General features: G+C 41.4%; 1 protein-coding gene across 10 annotated transcripts in view; it reads right to left on the bottom strand.

Annotated features, from left to right (window-relative positions):
• Positions 1-20,660, bottom strand: part of MAGI1 (membrane associated guanylate kinase, WW and PDZ domain containing 1) — a 598,134-nt gene that overhangs the window by 35,884 nt on the left and 541,590 nt on the right. For all 10 annotated transcript variants that reach the window (XM_046662236.1, XM_046662246.1, XM_046662260.1 and 7 more), the window contains one exon: positions 7,710-7,741. In XM_046662236.1, the coding sequence (XP_046518192.1) occupies positions 7,710-7,741 (32 nt within the window). The remainder of the gene's footprint in view (positions 1-7,709; positions 7,742-20,660) is intronic.

Here is a 20,660-nt window from a genome sequence, read left to right as displayed (position 1 = left end):
AGGGACAAACACTACCCTTAGCCCATGTCACCATTGTTCCCTTTTGAGGATAAAGTGCTCAGCTCAGACATGGATGGATCAGCATTCCAAAGACCTGGAATAGAACCTGGTTCTACCAACTTCCAAGTGTCCCCCCCAACAGTAAATTTTGCTCTCAGGGTCAGCCATCTGATTCCTGCCCAGAGAAGGTCAATACCTGCCTTCTTGCTTCCCCTGGAGACATGCTGAAGATTTTCAGAGTCAGAAAATGCTAATGACAGATACAATCCCCATTCCCTTTTGCATGTGCATGGGAGTTTGTTTTTCTCTTCACTGTGGTCTTTACAGGCATCTGGATTATAAATGAGCATATGCATCGGCTCATTTTGGGTGTGTACACACACTAGCATAAGTACAAAAAAGTTGGAATCAGGGTGGGTTTTCCCCCTCTTATACTTTACTGCATTGCCTATTTTTCATTTTTATAATGCACAGAGAATGCTTTTTATAATTGAGACAAAATTTAAAGCTATTTTCATTTTGAAATGAACTTTGGTAAGGAGAATTAATGAGAACTGCTATTTTCTATTTTTACACTTGGGTAGTGTTTCGTTTCTGTTCTCCTCTCAGGAAGGAGAGAAAAGATATTTTAAATGTAAAAGCAAATAATTCCCAATAGATAAAGGACCTCTGAGTTTACCCTGAGACTTGTATTCCCTCCCTTCAAGTGCTGGCCCTTTCTTGGTTCCTCAAATGAGTAGCAAATGCCAGATTGTGGGGTCAGTCCATGGACACTAGAGTCATGTCACAGTTAAAGTCCATCTTTGACCCTGGAAGCTCCAGTCTCCTCGTGTTGAGACTACGCTTCACAAAACCTCCCTGAGATCTAGGGTGAGCTGCATGGCAGGATTACCGGAAGGAAACATCACACTCTTCTTCCTCTCCTGGGGTTCCTTGGAGTCCCTGGGAAGCTAACTTTAACCTCTTCCACTCACTCCCTCTTCCTGAACTGCAGGAAAATATCTTTCAGGCAACCCTGCCCCAAAGACAGTCTGATAAAAGGGCTGCACCTTTCTCCTACAGAGAATGCACATGTGCTTTGACACACATACCCACAAATGCATGCACAGGCATTCTCATCTCACCTCCCGGATTTCTAAGATTCTTTGATGGCTGTCCCAGTGTACAAATCTCTGACACGGAGGACCTGGAAATCTTGAGTTTAACTGAAGAGACAGCTGTGCCATAACCAGAGTGGGCAAATGAAGTCTACTGGAAGTGGCATGGGCCATTCTTCAAATTTTAATACCCTTTCTCACCTCCCCAATAAATGACTCATTTAGGTCCAATTTAATGCAATTTAAAATGACAAATGCAATCTGGAATGAGTCTGCAAAACTGCCTCTCAATCAAACTGCACCTCTGCATCCCTTTCAAGTGTCATCTAAACTTTGTTCCTAAATTTGGAAAATAAAAGGAAAGCAGCATCTTGAGAATGTGCTCTAAAAACTGCCACCACTAAACTCTCACTAAATGGCATATTCTAACCCACACTAATGGGCTAAATACACAGTAATCTGGAAACTTTTTGGATTTCCCCCGATAAGATTTAACTTCACTTTAAGTTTCCTTTCAAGTTCTTGTTGGCACTCCGGACTTGTCTTTTATCTAGTTACAGCCCAGAATTGTCCAGGAGAAAAGCCATGTTTATATATTTCTTAAATTAAAGTCAACCTGTAGCCGCTTGATCTCCCAGAAGACCTGGGTCATGAGAACAAATTCACTTCTGAACTAGTTAGAGCCCAGGATCAGATTTGCATCTAATGTGATTGTCTTTCACCTCATCTTTCTAGGTGAGAAACTGGCCAAAGACAAGTATCTATCATTAAAGATATACTTTCAAGTCTGTTAAAGTAACTCTATGCATACTAAGAATATGGATGGAGGAAATACCTAGTACACCAATGACACAACATCCAGCTAGGCTCCCTTGAGTAAACTACTTATTCACTTATCTAATCAACACATACTAATCACCTACTGTGAGCCAGATTCTGAGGGATACAATGTATTAGGAAGAAAGGGATAGTGCCTGAGGTCTTGGAATGGATACCTGAGTGTGTATCTAGGTGTGTGCATATGCACATATGTGTATAAAGGCATATTAACCACACAATCAGAATAGATTGATAACAACGTACTGCAATGTCCTCTAGACAGATGGTAAGGAGAGGCCTCTGGAAAAACACTCCATTAATGGAAGCAGCTTGTGCTAAGTCTTCAAAGCAAAAATGAGCTTGGATTGTTTGAAGACAGGCAAAAGGGTAGTGTGCACAGCGAGGGAGTAGGGTGGTCTGAGATGAACTTGGGGACCAAATAATGCAAGGGCCTCATGGGCTACTTTAAGGAGTCTGGGTTTCATTCTTAGTTCGGGGGAGCAGGAATCCTTTAATGAATTTAAAGCAGGGATGTGCCAGGAGCCAATTTACTTCCAGAAAGTTTGGCCTCACTAGTAGGTGGAGAATGGGTTGGTGGGGATAGGAGTGAAAGCAGAGAGCCAGTCAGGAGGCTACTGAGCAGTCCACGTGAGGGATCCGAGGTGGTTTATACTAGGAGAGTAGTAGAGATGAAGGAAAGGGACTAGTAAAGTCAAAAGGCATTTTGGCGCCAGACTCAACAGGCACTGCTGACAGACTCAACGGGGGAGAAGAGGAGGAAGAGGAGATCTCAGAAACATGGATATCCACCTCCCAGTTCTCCAGCTTGACCAACTGGTTGGAAAGGGGAGCCACATATCGAGATGGATATTTCCAGTGCCAGCTGTTGTCACTATGCTGGTATTTTTTGAATCAAGATTTTTATTTCTGAATATCAAATCAGAGCCAACTAGGAGGAAAGAAATGGGCTCAATTTTGAAAACTCCATAAAAGTCCTTAGCCACACACTATGGGTGAATTCGTGTCATTTACCAACCTCCCTAGAACGAATGGTTCCCTTACTACTGACAGGCAAGGGAAATAGGGAAGATGCAATGGTTTTTATAAATGGAAACAGGAAAATAAATCAGCTCATCAGTATTTCACAGAATGATTTCAAAACAGAGGTACTTATAAAGTGAGCTGAAAATATTTACTTGGAAGAGCAAATGAATACAGACAGCACTTAGGAGCTTAAATGATGAAGAGAATTCATGTGGCTCAAAAATGACAAATCGATCCATTTTAAAGCAAAATTATTTACAGTTCACTTATCTGCCAAGACTGAAGGCCACTGCAGCAATTTACACGGACAACAGGAAAAACTCCAAGTGCTAATGAGATAGTAGGCCAATGTCATTAAAGGTTGTGCGAAAATCAGAGACTCAAATACAAGGCAAAGCAGAGGATGGTCCTTCTTTTGGTCTCTTTCTTTTATCATTTATGAGTCTAAGGCAAACGATTTCTTCCCAAAAGGCAAGCAAGAGGAGTTAATGGAAAAGAGAAGGAAGGTATTGATTGGATGTGAAAATGAATTTTGGTTCACACTGACTGTTTTAAAGAAATCTAATACAATAGCAAAGTCCATTTTCTAAGGCTCCAAAGGGGTGAGGATTGAGCTGCTGTGAGAAGCGAGAGGCAAGGACCTGCTTAAGTAATCCTGCTCCTTCGCCCATCTGCTACTCTCAATGCTTCTCCCTGTAGCATGGAGGAGCTTTGATGGGTTGTACTACTGCCCTGGTTGTTGGACAAGTGGTATGGGGAAAAGAAGGAAACTAGGTACTGAGACAACTAGGAGAGTCTGAGAAAGAGCCAGGGGACATAAGACTGGAGTTTTCAGGCCAGGGTCACTCACTGTGTACATTATCGAAGATCTCTCCTTCACATCTCTTAATGACTAGTTGTCAGCAATGTCCTTAAGATCCCTTCCAGGGCAAAGAAACAGAGGACAATGGACTAGCAACCTGTCACTATTGCTACCTTTTGGCTTGCTACGAGGTTTCCTACAAAAAGGTTGTTAAAGAGACTGCCCTGCCCCCTGTTCAGTGTGCCCTCTATGGAAACTTGGAGAACTTTTTAGTAACTGGGAAAATTTTGTCTTTTTAGTTAACATGGTATGCTCTCTTTGATCTGACTGTTAACAGCTAAGTAAATAACGCGGTTTCCTACGTTGCTCAGGCTGCTGGGGAACTCCGAAAGATTCCACAGCTCAATCATAGCACCTAACTCAATCTTGGGTCTTTTATATGGCTTTGTACAACTACTTAACTTTGGTTATTATAATTAAGAGCTGAATGATTTTCATTATGTGTGCACTTGGTTCTGTATTATATTTCTGCTTTGTTAACTTTTGGAAGCATATGCTCATCAGACTTTAAGCCCCATGAGGAGGGTCTGTATAGATCTGCCCATTTGTGTGGTTATTGCTTGTCTCCTCCCAGTTCCATGAGGACAGGAATGTTTTCTGTTTTAGTTCCTATTGTATACTGGCAGTGGCTCTGGCGCACAGGGATACTCAATAAATAGTTGTTGAAGGAACAAATGCATAAAGATTTTTGGTGATTTGTGACAATGAATCCTTTTTTTGAAAGGAGCAATCAATAAATCATTTGTTTGTAAGTTCCAGGAAGGTGCTGTGACCATCTTATTTATTATAGTATTTCCGGTACCTTCCACCAAACCTGACACTTAGTAGGTTCTCAATACTACTTCACTAAATAAATGAATGGATGGATGCATGCATGCATGGCTGGATGAGTGGGTAAAAGATGAATGTACAGATGGATGAATGGATAGATGATGGATGGTTAAATGGACAGATGGACAGACGAAGGAAGGGAGAAAGAGAAGGAATGGCTGGGAAGTGAATTAGTGAGAAAACAGGTGAATATGGACTTAAAATTCAGGGTTTGGTATGATATTTAAACTCTCACAGACAAAATCCTTATGTGTTATTTAGACCAAGAGTCTCAGTTAAATAAGTTTCAAGCCAGGATGATTAAATTGGGCCACGGAATCAGTTTCCCAGTGAAGTCTAAAACCTGACAGCAAATATGTCTTATTTTTGTCTCTGCCATTTGGCAGAAAAATCCCTGATGTTGTGGATGTCCAGATATCAAATTAATAAACTTTCATTAAGACACTGCCATTGTCTCCAATGAGTATTAAACCATATATTCAACATTTAAACTAAATCTCGTAGGTGAAATTGCTTATTAAAAGTAAGCTATCCAGGCTATCCAGGAGGGGAAACAAGATCAAAAAGATAAGTCCTTCTGTTCTAATAAAAACCCAACTACTTAATTATTAAGAACATTATTTTGAAAAAAGGTGTGAGGGCGAAAGGAAGCTGTCAGTCACATGACCAAGCCAATAATGTCAGGAGCCTCTAGGAAAAAAGAAAAACCATGGCCTTAGGTAAAGAGAGTATAGTCACAGAGCTGATAGTAAATCTTAGCGTATCACAGGCCAGGCACAATCAGTGTGCATTTCATTACGTAGCCTGCATAACTGACCTTATCTGCCATCATGTGAATGGCTTTCTGGAGCCATGATGTCCAGCTTCCCCATGGATTCCCTCCGACCCCACGAGAAAAATCCCATAATCATCTGTCTCTTTGGCAGGACATCATCAACATCCAAACTGGGAAATGGAAACAGCTTTCAACCCACCTGTACAGAGCTCCCACTGATCACAGATGTTAGCAAAGCTCCACTGGCAACAGCAGACCTTGGCAGATATCCCCCAAATTTTGTACAGCAGCTTCCAGAGCGTGCCAACAATGCTGTGAAACCCATCATCCCTGTCCTGGCACAGAAATCAGGGCAGGACCAGCCCCAAGCTGGGGGCTCATTCTTTCCTAACCCAGCAACACATCAGTCTCTTAGCTTGTGGTAATTAAGAGCCAGCAGACTGTGGGCAAAGCAGTTAAGAGAGCTTTTTTTCTAGGAATGCAGCCTGAGTAATTGGCTTGCTGCTTGCTAATGACATGACTTCTACAAAAATAAACTGTCATAGGGAATTCTCTTAACTGACTTGGTGAATGCAGGCTCTCTACCTGTCTGATACCCTGTGAGTTCAGCAGGGAATTCCAAAATACTTTGGCGAAGAAGAGATGCAAATGAATCTCCAAAAATCCTCCTGCACAGTTAAGTTTAAATGGGATGCAAAACAAAAAAAGACACCTTGCTACCTGATGTCATGCTGCCTGCACAAAACTGCCCTCTCTCCCCCTGTATGCTCCTTGTCAAGACTCCATTCCACGTGGAGTGTGTAAAATAAGTCCACGCATCACAGAGCATGGTTGGGGATGGGGAAGAAAAAAGGATGGTTCCCTCTAATTCAAGGCTCATGTGACACATCTTCTAGATTTGATTCTATTTTTCTGAAGGCTGAATAGGTTTCTGACTATGACCCAGGGATGGGGAGACACGTGCATGCATGTGAGAAAACACACACACACACACACACACACACACACACACACACACACAGGTTTTAGCATCTCTGTGGTTCCAACATGGGCTCCGACCAGCACTTTTCTGCCTGGATCTTAACACAAACTGACAAGGAAGGAGCCCTGAAGTCACATGTTCCAATCACCATGGCACTATGCCATTGGAATCACATCAATTATTGCAGACTTTCTCTTTGGAGAACTTAGATGTGGGGCTTCAGAATGCAGGAAGCTCCCTCTTTCATCTTAATAAACTTCTGCCTCTCACAGCCAGGCTTGGAGACAGGTGGAAGGAATTCAGCTGCAGCACCATGAGCTGCAAAGTTTTAAAGGTTCTCCCTTCCTGGATGGCAGAAGGCTGCAGATTTTCCCTCGCCCAAATATTCAAGCCACATGGTAGTACCCCTCTCTATCCCAATGTTAATGAATTGGGAAGCCTCTTCCACCCGGATCAATTTCACAGGCATCCTAGTTCCAGATTTTGAGTTTTTAAGTAGCATTTTAATCTGTTGCCAGTGCCCCAGGAGCAGAACCTCACACTACCAAACAAAACACTACAGCCTCTAAGCTATTAGCTAACATGTCAACTAGGTAATGCATCTTCAGGGAAACCAGATTAGAAAGGACAGCAAAACATTGATTTTTTTTTTTTTTAAAGAATCCTATACCTGCAGCATAATGCTGCTAAAGCTGGCAAAACAACAAAGGACATTTCCACAGCAAGGAAATGTCTTATTCTTAGGGCTGGGGCACTGAACATCGTTCCATGTGAGCATGGACACCTATACAGGGCATAGCCATTCTTCCTTAAACCTACAGGCTTTTAAATTTTGTGAACAGTTCATCATCCAGTGGACAAGAAAGCTCAAGGAGAGAATCTACTCATGCAAACGGCTGGAAACACCAGTTGACAGCAATGCTACCCGGTTAGCAGGTGGAGTTTTTTGTGTTTTTTTTTTCCCCTCCCAAAGGAAACAATAGCATTTGTATCAAGTTAAAACATCTAAGAAACTCATCTATTTGAATGAGAGTTGTGATGCATTTACATAGAGAAGATTCCAACCATGAATTCTTTCTCCTGGCTCCTGCAGCCTGCCCACAAATCACTAGACAGTTCAAGACAAACCCAAATACCTTCTATAGCAAACAGATCCCCAGAACTCAATATAAGGAGCCCCCGTCCAGTTTCCCCCATCCACTCTAAAACACATTTAGTGAAGTCAAGCCAGACCGCGTCCCCTCCCACCACCTGCCCCCCTGCCCCCAAACAAGCACTAAGTAACTGACAAGTCCTTACCGACTTTGGGCTCTTCTTGGGAACGGGCAGCCCTGGAAAAAATGCAACAAGGAGGGGAGAGGGGAAGAAATCATTAGCATATAAATGTTACCTTTTCCTTAAAGAATAATCCCCAGGTGTTTCACGGCAACCTAGCCATCTGCAGAGTTATGTCAGATTTCTCCCCTAGCATCGGAGTTAGCAGGCTGTTCATATCGAATCAAAGCAGAGGGAGGAGGAGAGCGAGAGGCAGGAGATCTATCTGCATTAGCTATGCTGACTTGTACTGCAGCAGCCTGGAGGCTGGGAAAAGAAATTCACAGACCTCAGCGGCCTGGGAAATTGAACACTTGGACAGAATCTCAAATGCTCTTCTGGATTAAGAGAGACTTAACTTACAATTAAGTCCAGGATATTTCCTTTCCACCCGATCCACTTGTCAATTGAAGCGGACCAATCAGGAGAGAGGAAGGGGTGTATATTTAGTTTCAGAGGAGTACATGGTTAAAATTAAAATTTTTTCCTTTTTTTGGTCTTTTCTTTCTTTTTTTCTCTCTGCCTTTCAGGAGAGGGAATGCCTTCTTTATCTGGATGAGCCAAACACCAAAACAAAGACAGATGCTCTTTTGCCAGCACAGAACACAAATCCAAGTCCGTCTAGGACCCACTCCGGATCCTCGGCACACCTCTCAATACCTGTCAGTTATCCAAGCAAACTCCTATTCAGCTTGGACTCGAGCTGGGACTAGACCCTTAAGGGGAAAGCAGGTCGTTTGGGAGTGAAAAAGAGAAATTTCACAGAGCCGAGAGAAAAACATAATAATGGAGAAAGAGAAAAGGCAGAGGAGAGAGAGGTGGTCTCTGAACCTGGCTGGCTCTTCCAAAATCCTGTCCTTAGTGGGAGGGTGAGAGCTGGAAGGGACTCTGATCTCCTCACTTCTAGGAAAGTCAGCAGTAATTAAGGGCAGGCTTATGGGAAATCTACCACCAGGGGAGTGCAGCAAAGGAGGGCTAGAATGGAAAATAAAACCACATATTGGTATTTCAAAAGTAATCGTTTCTGCAAGCTGCCCTTTCATTTTCAATTTTTAAAATTTCTTATTTGAGCAAAGGTTAGAATGCAAAACGCAGATTCCATCTGTATTAGGCACAAAAGATACACTTAGGAGCTCATGATTTTGCACTGAAAACTTCAACCTTTTTTAGACAGTGATCCCTATATGTAGGGTGATGATTTCAACTCTTTTGGAAGGGGCTTGTCAAACCATGAGCCTTGCTAAGTTCAGCGCAAGTCACGCGAGGCCATGGAAGTGGGTGGGTAGGAGGAAGGCACCCAGAGGAGCACGGCAGAAGTGCCCAGTGCAAGGAGCCATGATAGGAATTCCTTGTCCTCAAAGGCATAGGGGCAGTTTTCTGGCAGAGCTCATCAGAGCTTCAGAACGAGGTCACTGCGGTCTGGCAGAGTGGCTCTCAGACTTCAGAGTGTAGAAGGAGCACTTGGCAGCTTGTTAAAAACACAGAATCCCTGGGCTTCACCCTCAGGGGCCCAGGAATCTGCAGTATGAGCAAATATTCCAGGAGATTCTGATGCGGACCACATTTAAGGAAACTATGATATGGTAGAAAGAGTATTTACCCATTCAAGTCAGGCAACCTTCAGGAAGTTGCTTTAGAGCCCTTTATGCCTCAGTTTCTCAATTTATGAAATAGAGATAATAAGCCTCACTTCACCAGATGCTTGTGATAATTAAACAGCAAAATCTTTAAAAGCCTTGTACTTGGCACAGAGTAGGCCCTCAAATGTCCACCCCTTTCACCTTCCTGTGCTAATTCACACCATTCAGAAAGGCAGTGGTTATGGTTATCTTACTGTAACTAGGGAAAATCATTTGCTAAGCATGTGAAAATATAAAAAATATTGTAGAGGAAATATTTTACCAATGGATGAGAATAACTGTGTTGAGCAATTTAGATATGTCATTATTCTCAAAAACAATTATGAGGTGCTTTTATTTGTTCATTAATGTGATTCCCTTAAGGAATTTTATCAAGTTATATTAGTGTGAGTCATTGTATACAGTTCAAAATTATACAATATTACATCTTTAAATTCACACTTTTCCCTAATTCAGACCGACCTTCTTGGTTATCTGGAATATGCAATGTTTTACTGTAGTTAGCTTCTATTAGGCTTGACTTCACCCAGGATCCCAATGATCTTCTACAAAAATCTGTAAAGAATCCCCAATTAAGCAGGAAAGGAGTCAAGGAAAATGGCTTCAATCCACACTCTGCTAATCCTTTATAAGACTCTGACCATCCTCAAGTCCCTATCCCTTAAGATTTTCATATATAAAATAAAGGGCACTTTCCATTCTCTATCATAAGAAACACGTGCACACACATTCAAAGGTGCATATACAAAGATGTGCACTGCAGCACTGATAGTGCAAAGGAAACCCAAAAACGACTAGATGTTCTAAATAAGCTGTGGGACAGCCAACTTATAAAGCAGTCTGCAGAGGTTGAAAGGAATGAGCTTTCTGTTTGGGTAACAACATGGATAATCTCCACATCATAATGTTGAGTGAAAACGACACGCTGCAGAATGACAGGTACAGGAGGAGACGGGGATTAAACATACTCAAACACACTCACGGCATCTACCCTCCATGACTGTCTACACCAAACTGAGAAGTGGGATATTTCTGGGGGGACAAGGAGGACCAGAGATCAGAGGGGTTAATTTCAGCAGATTTTAGCCTTAATCTAGAATTCTTTTTCAAGAACACCATTTTCACATCTTGCTGAGGCAATAAAATATTAATTTAAAAACAAACATTAATTAACTAACAGCCCTTCCGTTAATTGTACAAAGCCAACCAGTCTGAAGCACATGGGGGTCATCAGTTATAGTCTGTTTCCTCTGAGGAAGCAGTCCATGGAACATTCGAAAAGATCTCAGCTCAACTGACACAATGTTTTATTTTACAACAAATAAAAACTTCTTTGAATTTAAAGAGGGATTTGTTCCTCTTGGCTAGTCAGTTGCTGAAAACCTTCTTTTTATATAAAAAGCCATACCTTTTACAGGAGCCAAAAGTGGCCAGAAATTAGTATTTAAAAAGTAAAAAAAAAATCAGGAGACTGCACTTCACCGTTTTTTTTTAAAAAAAGAAATCAGATTTGTTTTAGGTCTATATACTCATTAAATCAAAATCTAATGAATATGAATGCTGGAACAAAACTCCTGATTACAATTCATAATTTACTTTAGCCAAAACTACTCAGATGTATTAAAAACAGCATGGAGACCTAATGGAAAACACTCAAAAAAGGTCACTGTTAGGCAGAGTTCTCCAAGACTTAGAAATCAGAGGATGTGGCTCTTGTCTAGCTAGAGTTGACCGCAAGGCTATCCATACTGGATAGGTGACAGAAAGCAACAGGATCCCACACTTCATGGCACATCAGTGGTCTTCCTTAGGACAAGTGCACACTTTGTGTTCCCAGTGACAGCAGGAAGCGTGTGTTGTATAAACTGTATCACATATTACATATGAGGCATATGGGCAGAAACAGCACCATCTTAGTGAGCTCGTCTGTTCCCTTCAGGGAAAGGAAGGGCAACTTTGAGAAGAAGCAGAAGAAAGAGTCCACAGATGGCACCATCTGCTCTTAGAGCCTAGAAGGTGACAAAGGCTCTTCAGAGGGATCCCAGAAAACTTTTACAGGGAAGTACACATTCAAAGTATGAGTCTTAAGTGTGATATAGAGAAGTGGGAAAAGCTTGCGACCTGAATTTCTAAAGTTCTCAATGAAAAAGGTGTCCCTTTGGAGAAAACAACTGGCAAATTCTCTGCCAGTGACTCGGGTTGACCAATTAACACGAGGGGAAGGAATCTCTTTCCTTTTAAATAACAAGGTCATAAACTACGCTACTGAACAGGTTCTCATGTAACTAAATGACAAATGTTATTCTTGGTGAAATTTTATAATGGTTGTACACAAAAATTTATACGAAAAAAGTAAATATGTAACAGAATACACACGGATTTGGAAACAAGGACTAGGAAGGTTATACACCAAAACAAGTGTGTTCTTCGGCTCAGGGGATCTTGGATGGCTTTATTACCTCTTTTAGTATCTTCAAGAAAAGCTTTATTTATTTAAGAACACATACATACACACACACACAGATACCACAGTAAACCAAAGTCTGTACTGCCTTTTTAAGTAAGATGAAAGCAGCAAATTTCAGAACATTTTATTGCACTTTTAAATCTCTAGAGCCATCACTAACCTCTACATCCTTCCAGAGTTGCTTACTTTTTCCCAAAATGAATATATACATATACAGTTTCTTTAAGCACTCTGTTGAGATTAAGACTTCTGTTTGTTCTACTGACTAAAGGGAAATGGGAAAGACTTGGAGAGCTAGCTCAGCTAGCAGGGGAAGCCAAACAGAAGCCAAGCACTACCAATTCCGCACTGAGTTCAACAAAACTCGAGTTGCTAGGAAAGAGATTGGACTTCCCTGGACCAAATTCTTTCTAGGTTTAAAGCAAGTGAGAATGTCAATCAACCTTTCTAACCGAAAGAATAGAGAAAAATTGTGCAAAGGACTTTGAAGGGGTGAATCCTAATGTCAGTGTCATATGCAAAATAGGTCTTCAAATAATAAAAATGTATTATGTCATCATGATATTCATTCCCCTCTGCACTTGGTTTCTAGATTTGAGCATTTTAATACAAACATTTTGGTTTCCTCCTCAGTGTTCTAACAAACATTATGTTGCTAATCAATGTCATTGAACACATGGGATTGTTTAGAGTTTTGCAAAGGAAAATGTTGCATTAGAACTGGTGTCCTGGATCTGAATCAGGCATTGCAATGTGCAAGGAGCAGGGAACTGTTATGTATATTTAGAGAAAGAAAGAGACACACAGTTAGGTAGTTCGTGGAGACCACTGAAAGCTATGGAAAAGAGAAGGCTCAGAACCTGCTCTTATGTTCCAAAGAGTTAGTAAGACTGCTCCTGAGCACATTTTCATCTCAGACCCCACCAGCTTTGTCTCTTATTCTAAAATCTATCAATACATAATCCTAACTGTAGGACCCAAAAATTATAGCTGACTTTAACTCAGTTAACCCATCATTAGGAGTCTGTATTAAGGAAATAATCAGAGAGTCTCACAAAGATTTATATAAAAAGATGTTCAACACAGTATTACATAAAGAAGATAAAAATTGAAAACAATCTGAACTTCCAAAAACAGAGGACTGAGCAAACATATTGTCATACCAACAAGATAAAAAATTACAAATCCATTAAAAATGCGCACGATCAAGAATATTTAGTGGCAAGGAAAAATAGAAATGATATAAGATGTGAAAAGCAGGATAAAAACTGCACATAGAATATAAGCTCATTGTTAAAAAATAGATATATGTATATATCACACACATAGATCATACACCCAAAGACTAGAAGGCAAGGCATTAAAACATTGTTTCTGAATGCTAGGATTAACAGGTGATTCATATTCTTATTTTCAGTATTTTCCAAGTTTTCTAGATTTTTCCTATAATACAGCTATAATCATAAAGCGCCAAGCATGACTGAAGGTCGCAGCTGCACTGTGTGTGCTTGGACAATGGTATGTACCTATTGGCTTCAGTGCAGTGCTAGATAAAAAATAACTGGAGTTTGTTCTAGCTCTGTCTTGGCTCAATGACTGCCATTTCTACTCAAGTGTCTGTGCTGCTAAATTACTGGGCCATGGCCTTGATTGAAAATGGGAGAAAAAGCTGCTTGAGCCTCTCTCAAGCAAAGCTACACAAAAACACAATTTTGCATATAATTTCAAGGAGTCTCTGAAGCCTTGGCCAGTGACCTTGAGAAGCCCATTTGACTGGGGCCTACGATCCTCAGGTTAAATCATACTTGTCCAACCACATGGCTCTGGTGTTAGATCCAATGCCTAGGGTGAGGCTACCTTCAGCTAAGTTTGTGCCTCTAAAAAGGACTGCAGGTATAAAATGTTGTATCTGCAAGTAGGGACAAGGAGAAGGAACGGGAAAAGTTTCATTGCTTGCTTCTCCTTCCTCTTTCTTGGGAAGATTTAAAGAGCACATCGAAAAAAATTTTGATGAGAGAAACTGCATTAAAGAACACACCAGAATACTAACAGTTATCAGCAAAAATCCTGCTGCATGAAAAGATAATGAGCCTAGTAGGTAACGCTTTTACTGGGGAGGGGGGATTAGTATGACGATGAATCAGAATACTAAGAGATCAAGGAGGTACAGATGTGGAGGGATGCAGGAAAGACAGAGTGAGAAAATCTGAGATTTCCCCAGCAACACGGAATTGATGGTTATTTGACTGCAAACCAGTCGCTCTAAACAATTAACATTAATGACCAGTAACCCTTCTCAAGAAAGCCATCTGCATCACTCTCTGCCAGCCAGTTTTTTGTTTGTTTAATACAAAATATATAAACCATGAAACAAATTTAAACTGCCCTCACCTTACCGATAAAATGCTAAGGACAGTCCAGAAAACCAGAAAAGGAAGGTACAGTCATCAGCCCTAACATTTTCCACTGAGGGCAGGAGGGAAAACACGGAAAATTCACTCACTCATTTAACCAAACTGTGCTGAGGGCTACTATGTGCCAGGAGCTGGCATTAAATAAAGCAATGAACGAGACCCACAAGGACCTGTTTTCACAGTGCTCACATTCCGTAGGGCAACAGAGAATAAACAATTTAGCAAATAATTTCAGAGTGATAACTTGAGTGATGAAAATGAAGCAGGATAATGGAACAGGCCATGCTGGGATGCACAGCTCCTTTATAGTGGGTGGTCAAACACGTCTTTCTTGAAGAGACAGTATTTGAGCTAAGACCTGAAGCATGCGAAGGAACCAGCCATGTGACTATTCATCCATACAAGATTTACTGAGCTCTGCCATATGCTTAGGGAAGCATTACTGAAGAGACAAAGGTAAATCAGACATGGCGCTGACCTGGACGAGTTCATCGTCTGTCTTAAGGAGAAAGAAGCAAAGTGACGGTTATAATTCAGTGTGGTCAGTGCTAAGTGCCATGACAGAAGAAAGCACTGTTGCTCTTGGGAGCAGGTGAAAAGAAAGGTAATCCAATGTGAAGAAGAGGGCAGAAGGGATGAGCTGAACGCTGAAGGAGGGCCAGCATTTAATCACGGGGTCAAGGGGCTGGGAGCAAGAGGCAGTGATTGATGCTTGATTGAATAATGATGATGACCTTTTTTAAAGCTCAATCAGTGTGTCAGCATAAACTCAAGGCCAAGTTTAAACTAGAGTACATTCTCACTGAAGGACCTTACAAACACTATATGTCACAAAATTGAATCCATAAAACAAAATGAAAAATAGTTCTAGCTTAGACACATTTGATTTTTTTCTCCTTCCTCTGGCCAAATACCATCATCAACCCTGTGGTGTAATTTTTCAATGCAAATATGATACCAGCCGCCAAGAACAGGGGCATCAGACCCAATGTCTCCAAAAAGATGAAGACATTCTTTCCTTTGGGGACCTAATAACGGTCATTATGAAATATTATGGCCATCATAATTTAGAGAGATGGTTGGACTTCAGATGTCTGGAATAAGTAGCTCCCAATGCTATGTCAGTTGGCATTTTGTTAAGAAGATTAAGAATATAGTTGTACAGCTTTACAGCTACGGAGAAACCTGCTTCAATTACACAGTACATATAGCCTAATAAATATGTCCCAAAGAGAAATAAATGGCTTGCAAGGCTGGTGATTGCTAATGGTTTACAGAGCCTTTCACCTCAAAGTCATAAGCCTTGAACTGGCACAGGTGAGGAGAGACCTGAAGTCATTAATACTTTGGGCTGCTCAAAAACCTACGTAAGATGGATGGATTGTCATCATGCAATTCCTAAGAGAGAAATGGTCACTTCAGAAAAGGTGTCACTGAAATAACATAGATAGTCTTGTTGTGGACTCCCAAGAACACCCTGAAAGGTGAAAAACTTGGCTTCTCATTTGTAAAAAAAGAATCTTCAAAAGCAAGGGCTGATGCAAAAGTAACAAGAACTGAGAGCTTGCCTGTGACAAACGTTTATTCTTCATAACTGCTGTCTGATTTAATTTCTAATATCATCCCTATTTTAAAGATGAGAAAATTGAGACACTGATGATTAAGTAACATGGCCAAGGTCACACAGTCAGGTGAGCGGCTGAAAGGAGATTTGGTCTAATGCCAAGCTTGTGCTTTTAAACACTGAACTATACAGTCGCAAAGGCGCTTAATCCACTTTGGATCATAGCCCACTATGAAGGGATTAAAACAACAGTGTTTGTACGTACAAAATGCATTCATAGAAAACTTTGCATACAGCTTCACAGACTACATAGATATCAACCTATAGGTCAATTGGTCAAGGTATCTTGGATCCATAATTGTGAGGTGAACTAAGGAAAAGAGTTTCCTTTCTACAGATATCATGGGAGTCTAGGTGTAGTCAGCCAAGGTCTCAACATGTCTCTGAGAATCTACTCCAAGTCAAAGTACCTAAATCATTGATCATTCAAGGCTACATACGCTAAAAATATAAGACAAGTCTGAACTGGGGGCAGGGAAGCAAGTCTCTAAAGCTACACATGTAACAGGTGGGCTGGGCACCAAGCCCTATGAAATACGGTTTCAAAAGTGGGTAGGAGCTTTTTCTAGCTTGCAAATGTATTCTGACACTACCTGACTAACAAGATTTTTTTAAAAAATTGGGAGTAGGGAAAAAGATGGAGTGAGTCAGAAGGAGAGTGAGTTATGGCTTCTTCTCTCCAGAAGGGGAAAGAAAAAAAATCGTCAAGTTACAAAGACCACTAATTTGTCATGATGTACCCTGAGGCCAATTTTTCTTCTCCAGGGAATATCACCATCAAGAGCTACTTTTTAAGGGTAGAATTAAGCCAGTTTCTCAAAATGTTCCAGGAAATCTCTCTAACTCTGTGTGGGTTGGAAATATTTGTAATTAGGCTGTTTAGGCATAGGGTCTTGCCTCACTCCATAAATGCTTCCACCTCTGAGGAAGACTTTCTAACTGCCCGACTGACAGCTTCACCCTTCTACCGCCTATATTTCCAGTCTGAATTGCTCACTGTGCAAACGCTTACGAGATGACCCTGCTACCCATTCACCTTATTGACAGCCTATAGAAATTTCTCTGGACTAGGAGACTACTTCTGGCCTGGAAGCTCCAAGGCAGTTCCTCCAAAGTTGAAAGTTTGATTTTCAGCTGCATAGGATGTATGGGGGGGATTATGAAACAATAGCTCAAAATAGTTCATTGAAAGAAAACACCAAAAAGGATTCCTTTTCTGGGTTGGAAAAAACAGGATGCTGTGTGGGCCCTTATTTTAAGGTCACTGGCTGCAAACGGAAACCTATCCCTGTAATTGGTGCTGAGAAGCTTGTAGGTTAAAAAAATATATGCCAGGATCCCTGACTTTTAGGTTGACTCTTATCTTGGCTGCTTATTTTTAGCAATGCTAAGTTAGGCACAGGACCAAACAAGAGATCTAGGACAGTATCCCAAATTTTATCCCTACAGGACACCAAACTCCTAAAATTTAAGCACCCTCTTGAGGCTGCTTTATCTCTCCCACCACATACATTTCCAAAACGTATCCTGGATCCATCCATGTGAGTCCATCTCCACTGCCACCACTTTTTCTTGCCTAGATGACTACAAAAGCCTAAAAACTGATCTCTGCTTTATTCTTCATCCCCGTTCATCCATTATCCACTCAGAAGCCAGAGACATCTTTCTACAGCATAAATCAGGTTATATGGTCTCCCAGCTCCATGTCCCTGTGGCTTCCCAACACAGTTTCGATGAAACACCAGCCCTTTTCTGTGTCCCACAAAGCCCTCTGTGATCTGACCCTGCTTGCCTCTTTAACTTTATTTCCACTCCTCTTCCCCTTGCCCATCTGCTCCAGCCAGACTGGCACTCTCCACTTCTGGGCTAATTCCTTTCATTCCTCTAGGCATTTTCACTGGCTGTTCCCTCTGCCTGGAACACCCTGCCTGCAGATCCACGTGTGGGTGTCTTCTCATCACTCAGGGCTCTCCTCCAACATCACTTCTTCAGAGAAGCCATCCAGGGATCCAGGCCATCAGCAGATCTGAAGTGACCTTTCTTGTCACACTTTATTTACACAGCCCAGTTTCTTTGTTTTCATAGACCCTATGACTCTCTAAAATTATTTTGTTTATTGTTTATTGTTATCATTTACTACGTAAATGTCATATCAATGTACATATCAATTACTATGTAAGTGTGATCATTTACTAGTCCCCAGCCCTAGAACATTATCTGGTCTCGTTCAATAAACATCCTGCCAATGAACGCGTGAGCGTGCGGAGCTCATGAAGTGCGTTTGTGTGGTGAGGGCTGTAGCAAGAGCTGATGAGGCGAAGGGGAGGGGCGGCTTGGCCTTTCTTTTGATCACCCTCATCACTGCTGTGACTACTTAACAGCTCTTGATCTTTGGGCTGCTCTTTGATTTACTAGTGAGCTGCCAGGCTCGGCTCCACTCACCGCTGCCTCCCTCCGTGCAGAGAGCAAGGTTCTGCTGTGCCACCTTGCGTTCTAAATTCCCATCACAACGGATGGCTCATGTCTCAGAATTAACGGAAGCCTCATAAAGAAATCCAAACCCTACGGCTCCTAGCCCCAGCAAAGGGATATGTTCTCAGGGACTCTGTGAGAGTCTAAATAATTCTTCAGTTCAGGATATCTTCAAGTCTTTCCTTTGAAAAGCACCTTTTATGACAATACTGAGTGAAAAGGTTTCAAATGCCTCGCCCTTCCCCACAAAAAGCAAACAAAGACTGATGAAAAAGATATTTCAGTTCCTTGTCTTCAGCCAAATCCATGAATCTCTTGAGTAGTTTTAACAGCCTTATTCGTGTGACAATCACTTTTCTATCAAAACGTACTTCTGCAAAATTGGAGGGAAATCTTCCCGTTTGCTCTGTAAGGGCATCTATTATTTGGCCATTTCAATTAACTTTATCATCAAACTGCTTAATTGCGACTGAAGCCACCCCTGGCACCATAACAAACTCTACTCTAATCTCTTAAATTTAGGAAATCATATTAGCCTTAGAAAGCATAGGTCGTGGTTAACAACGGCAGGCAATCCAACTTGGAAGTCTTGCAGCACTGCATTATTCAAAGCGTCTGGAGTCAGACCTAAAGAGCCATTTACTGAAGGGTCAGGTTTTTCCACAGAGCAAAGGACAGATGATGAGCAGCCTCATTCATCTCCCATGGAGATATTAAATGTCTTCAAAATCCTCTTGCTGAAACAATATCTGAACTGGTCTAAGTGATTATGTGAATTAGAGAGGAAAAAAAGCTGTTTCCTTGACTTTGTCAATTTCTAATGAATTGCTGCCCCATATAGCTATTGGAAGCAGCCGAAACTCATGCTCTGTTCAACTATAAGATTTTAGGTTTCAGTGAGTCAATACTCATTTTGCCAATTGGATTTGCTTAAGGCAGAATATGGGAATCAGTTTCACCCACACACACCCCCAACACACACACTGTCCCACTCAGGATGAATCTCAATTAGAAATAACTTTTATAGGTCAAGTACATTTAAGATGCAGGAAAAATTCAAGAACTGCAAGGCTATTTAATCTGGGAACAAGATGTATCATAGGGCACTGCCTTGCAGGAGTACTTTGCATTTATGACAGAGAACAGTAAGTAACAGAAATTCACACTGGAAATGAAATACATGCTTATTCAGTAAGCATTTACAGTGATGAAGACACTCAACAAGTTTCTCACTGCGGAGAACAAATGCCAGGAGCCTTTGCTTCCTCTCCTGTCTGATTCTGGCTGTTTCCTGTTGCATCTTCTTGGTAAATAAGGCTCTAATCAGGCTTAGAGTCGACACAGATGGAGAACTTAATGCAAGCAAACATACTGGAAATGGATTTTTTAAAGCTGTCATAAAGTTTCTGAGGTTGCTTTTTACATACTAGAAATCAGCCCTGGATATTTAAATATCCACGCGCGGTTCATCCAATTTTTCTCTCGCTTTTGCATTTAACATGCTCAGAACAAAAGAATTCACGAAAGAGTCTGACCAGTATGGGTAGTATTATGTAAAGGCAACACATAGGAGACAAGAATCTATCCCTGGTCTGAACCCAACCTCAGCTTCCCCCTATGTACATAAGGTTCCGTGGAAACAATGGTCAGAGGGGGAGTCCCCATTGCCTTTCCCGTAGTTGGGATTCCAGATCCCCACTCACATAGGATTTCAGTGCATACTCTCTCCTGTCCCACCCATCCTTCCCAACTTCCGGAAGGCCTTCTTCCCTGCAGCAGCAATTTCTAGATTTTAGATTTCATGGACCAGCAAATTTTCATAAAATAGATTTGAGCAAGTAACCACAATTCACCAATTCCTTATTTTGCACACTGAGAACATTATAAAGGGGGAGACAAGTAACGATCAACTACCATTCCATAACTAAAAGTGTATTTCAGCAGAAAAAAAGAATGGGAACATAAAATCTGTAAACGAGAGTCCTTCACCGTGGAAAAACTTAACTTCACGAAGAAGCTGCTACTCTGTCCTGATCTTTCTCGTTTCACTGTCCTCTGAAAATCATGCCACCACACACTAGAAAGAATATATCTCCTGCCACCTTCTCCCTTGAGGCTCCTCCTTTTTGCCTTCCCTTATCTTTTCTCTATCCCAGAAAATTATTCCAGAAGTATTGAAAACACTAGGACCACCTGAGCATCTCCTCCACCTCCTTCTCTTAAGCCCCATTCAGGCTGACAGAGCAGTAAACCCTCCATCAGGACAGGTTGGTTCTGCAGGTACGATAAGCCCTCCTCTTGTTCCATCCTCAGTACAGT

The sequence above is a fragment of the Equus quagga genome, chromosome 1 (genome assembly GCF_021613505.1).
Source record: "Equus quagga isolate Etosha38 chromosome 1, UCLA_HA_Equagga_1.0, whole genome shotgun sequence".
In the NCBI taxonomy this organism is placed as follows: Eukaryota; Metazoa; Chordata; class Mammalia; order Perissodactyla; family Equidae; genus Equus; species Equus quagga.
This window is presented reverse-complemented; position numbering and strand designations above follow the sequence as displayed.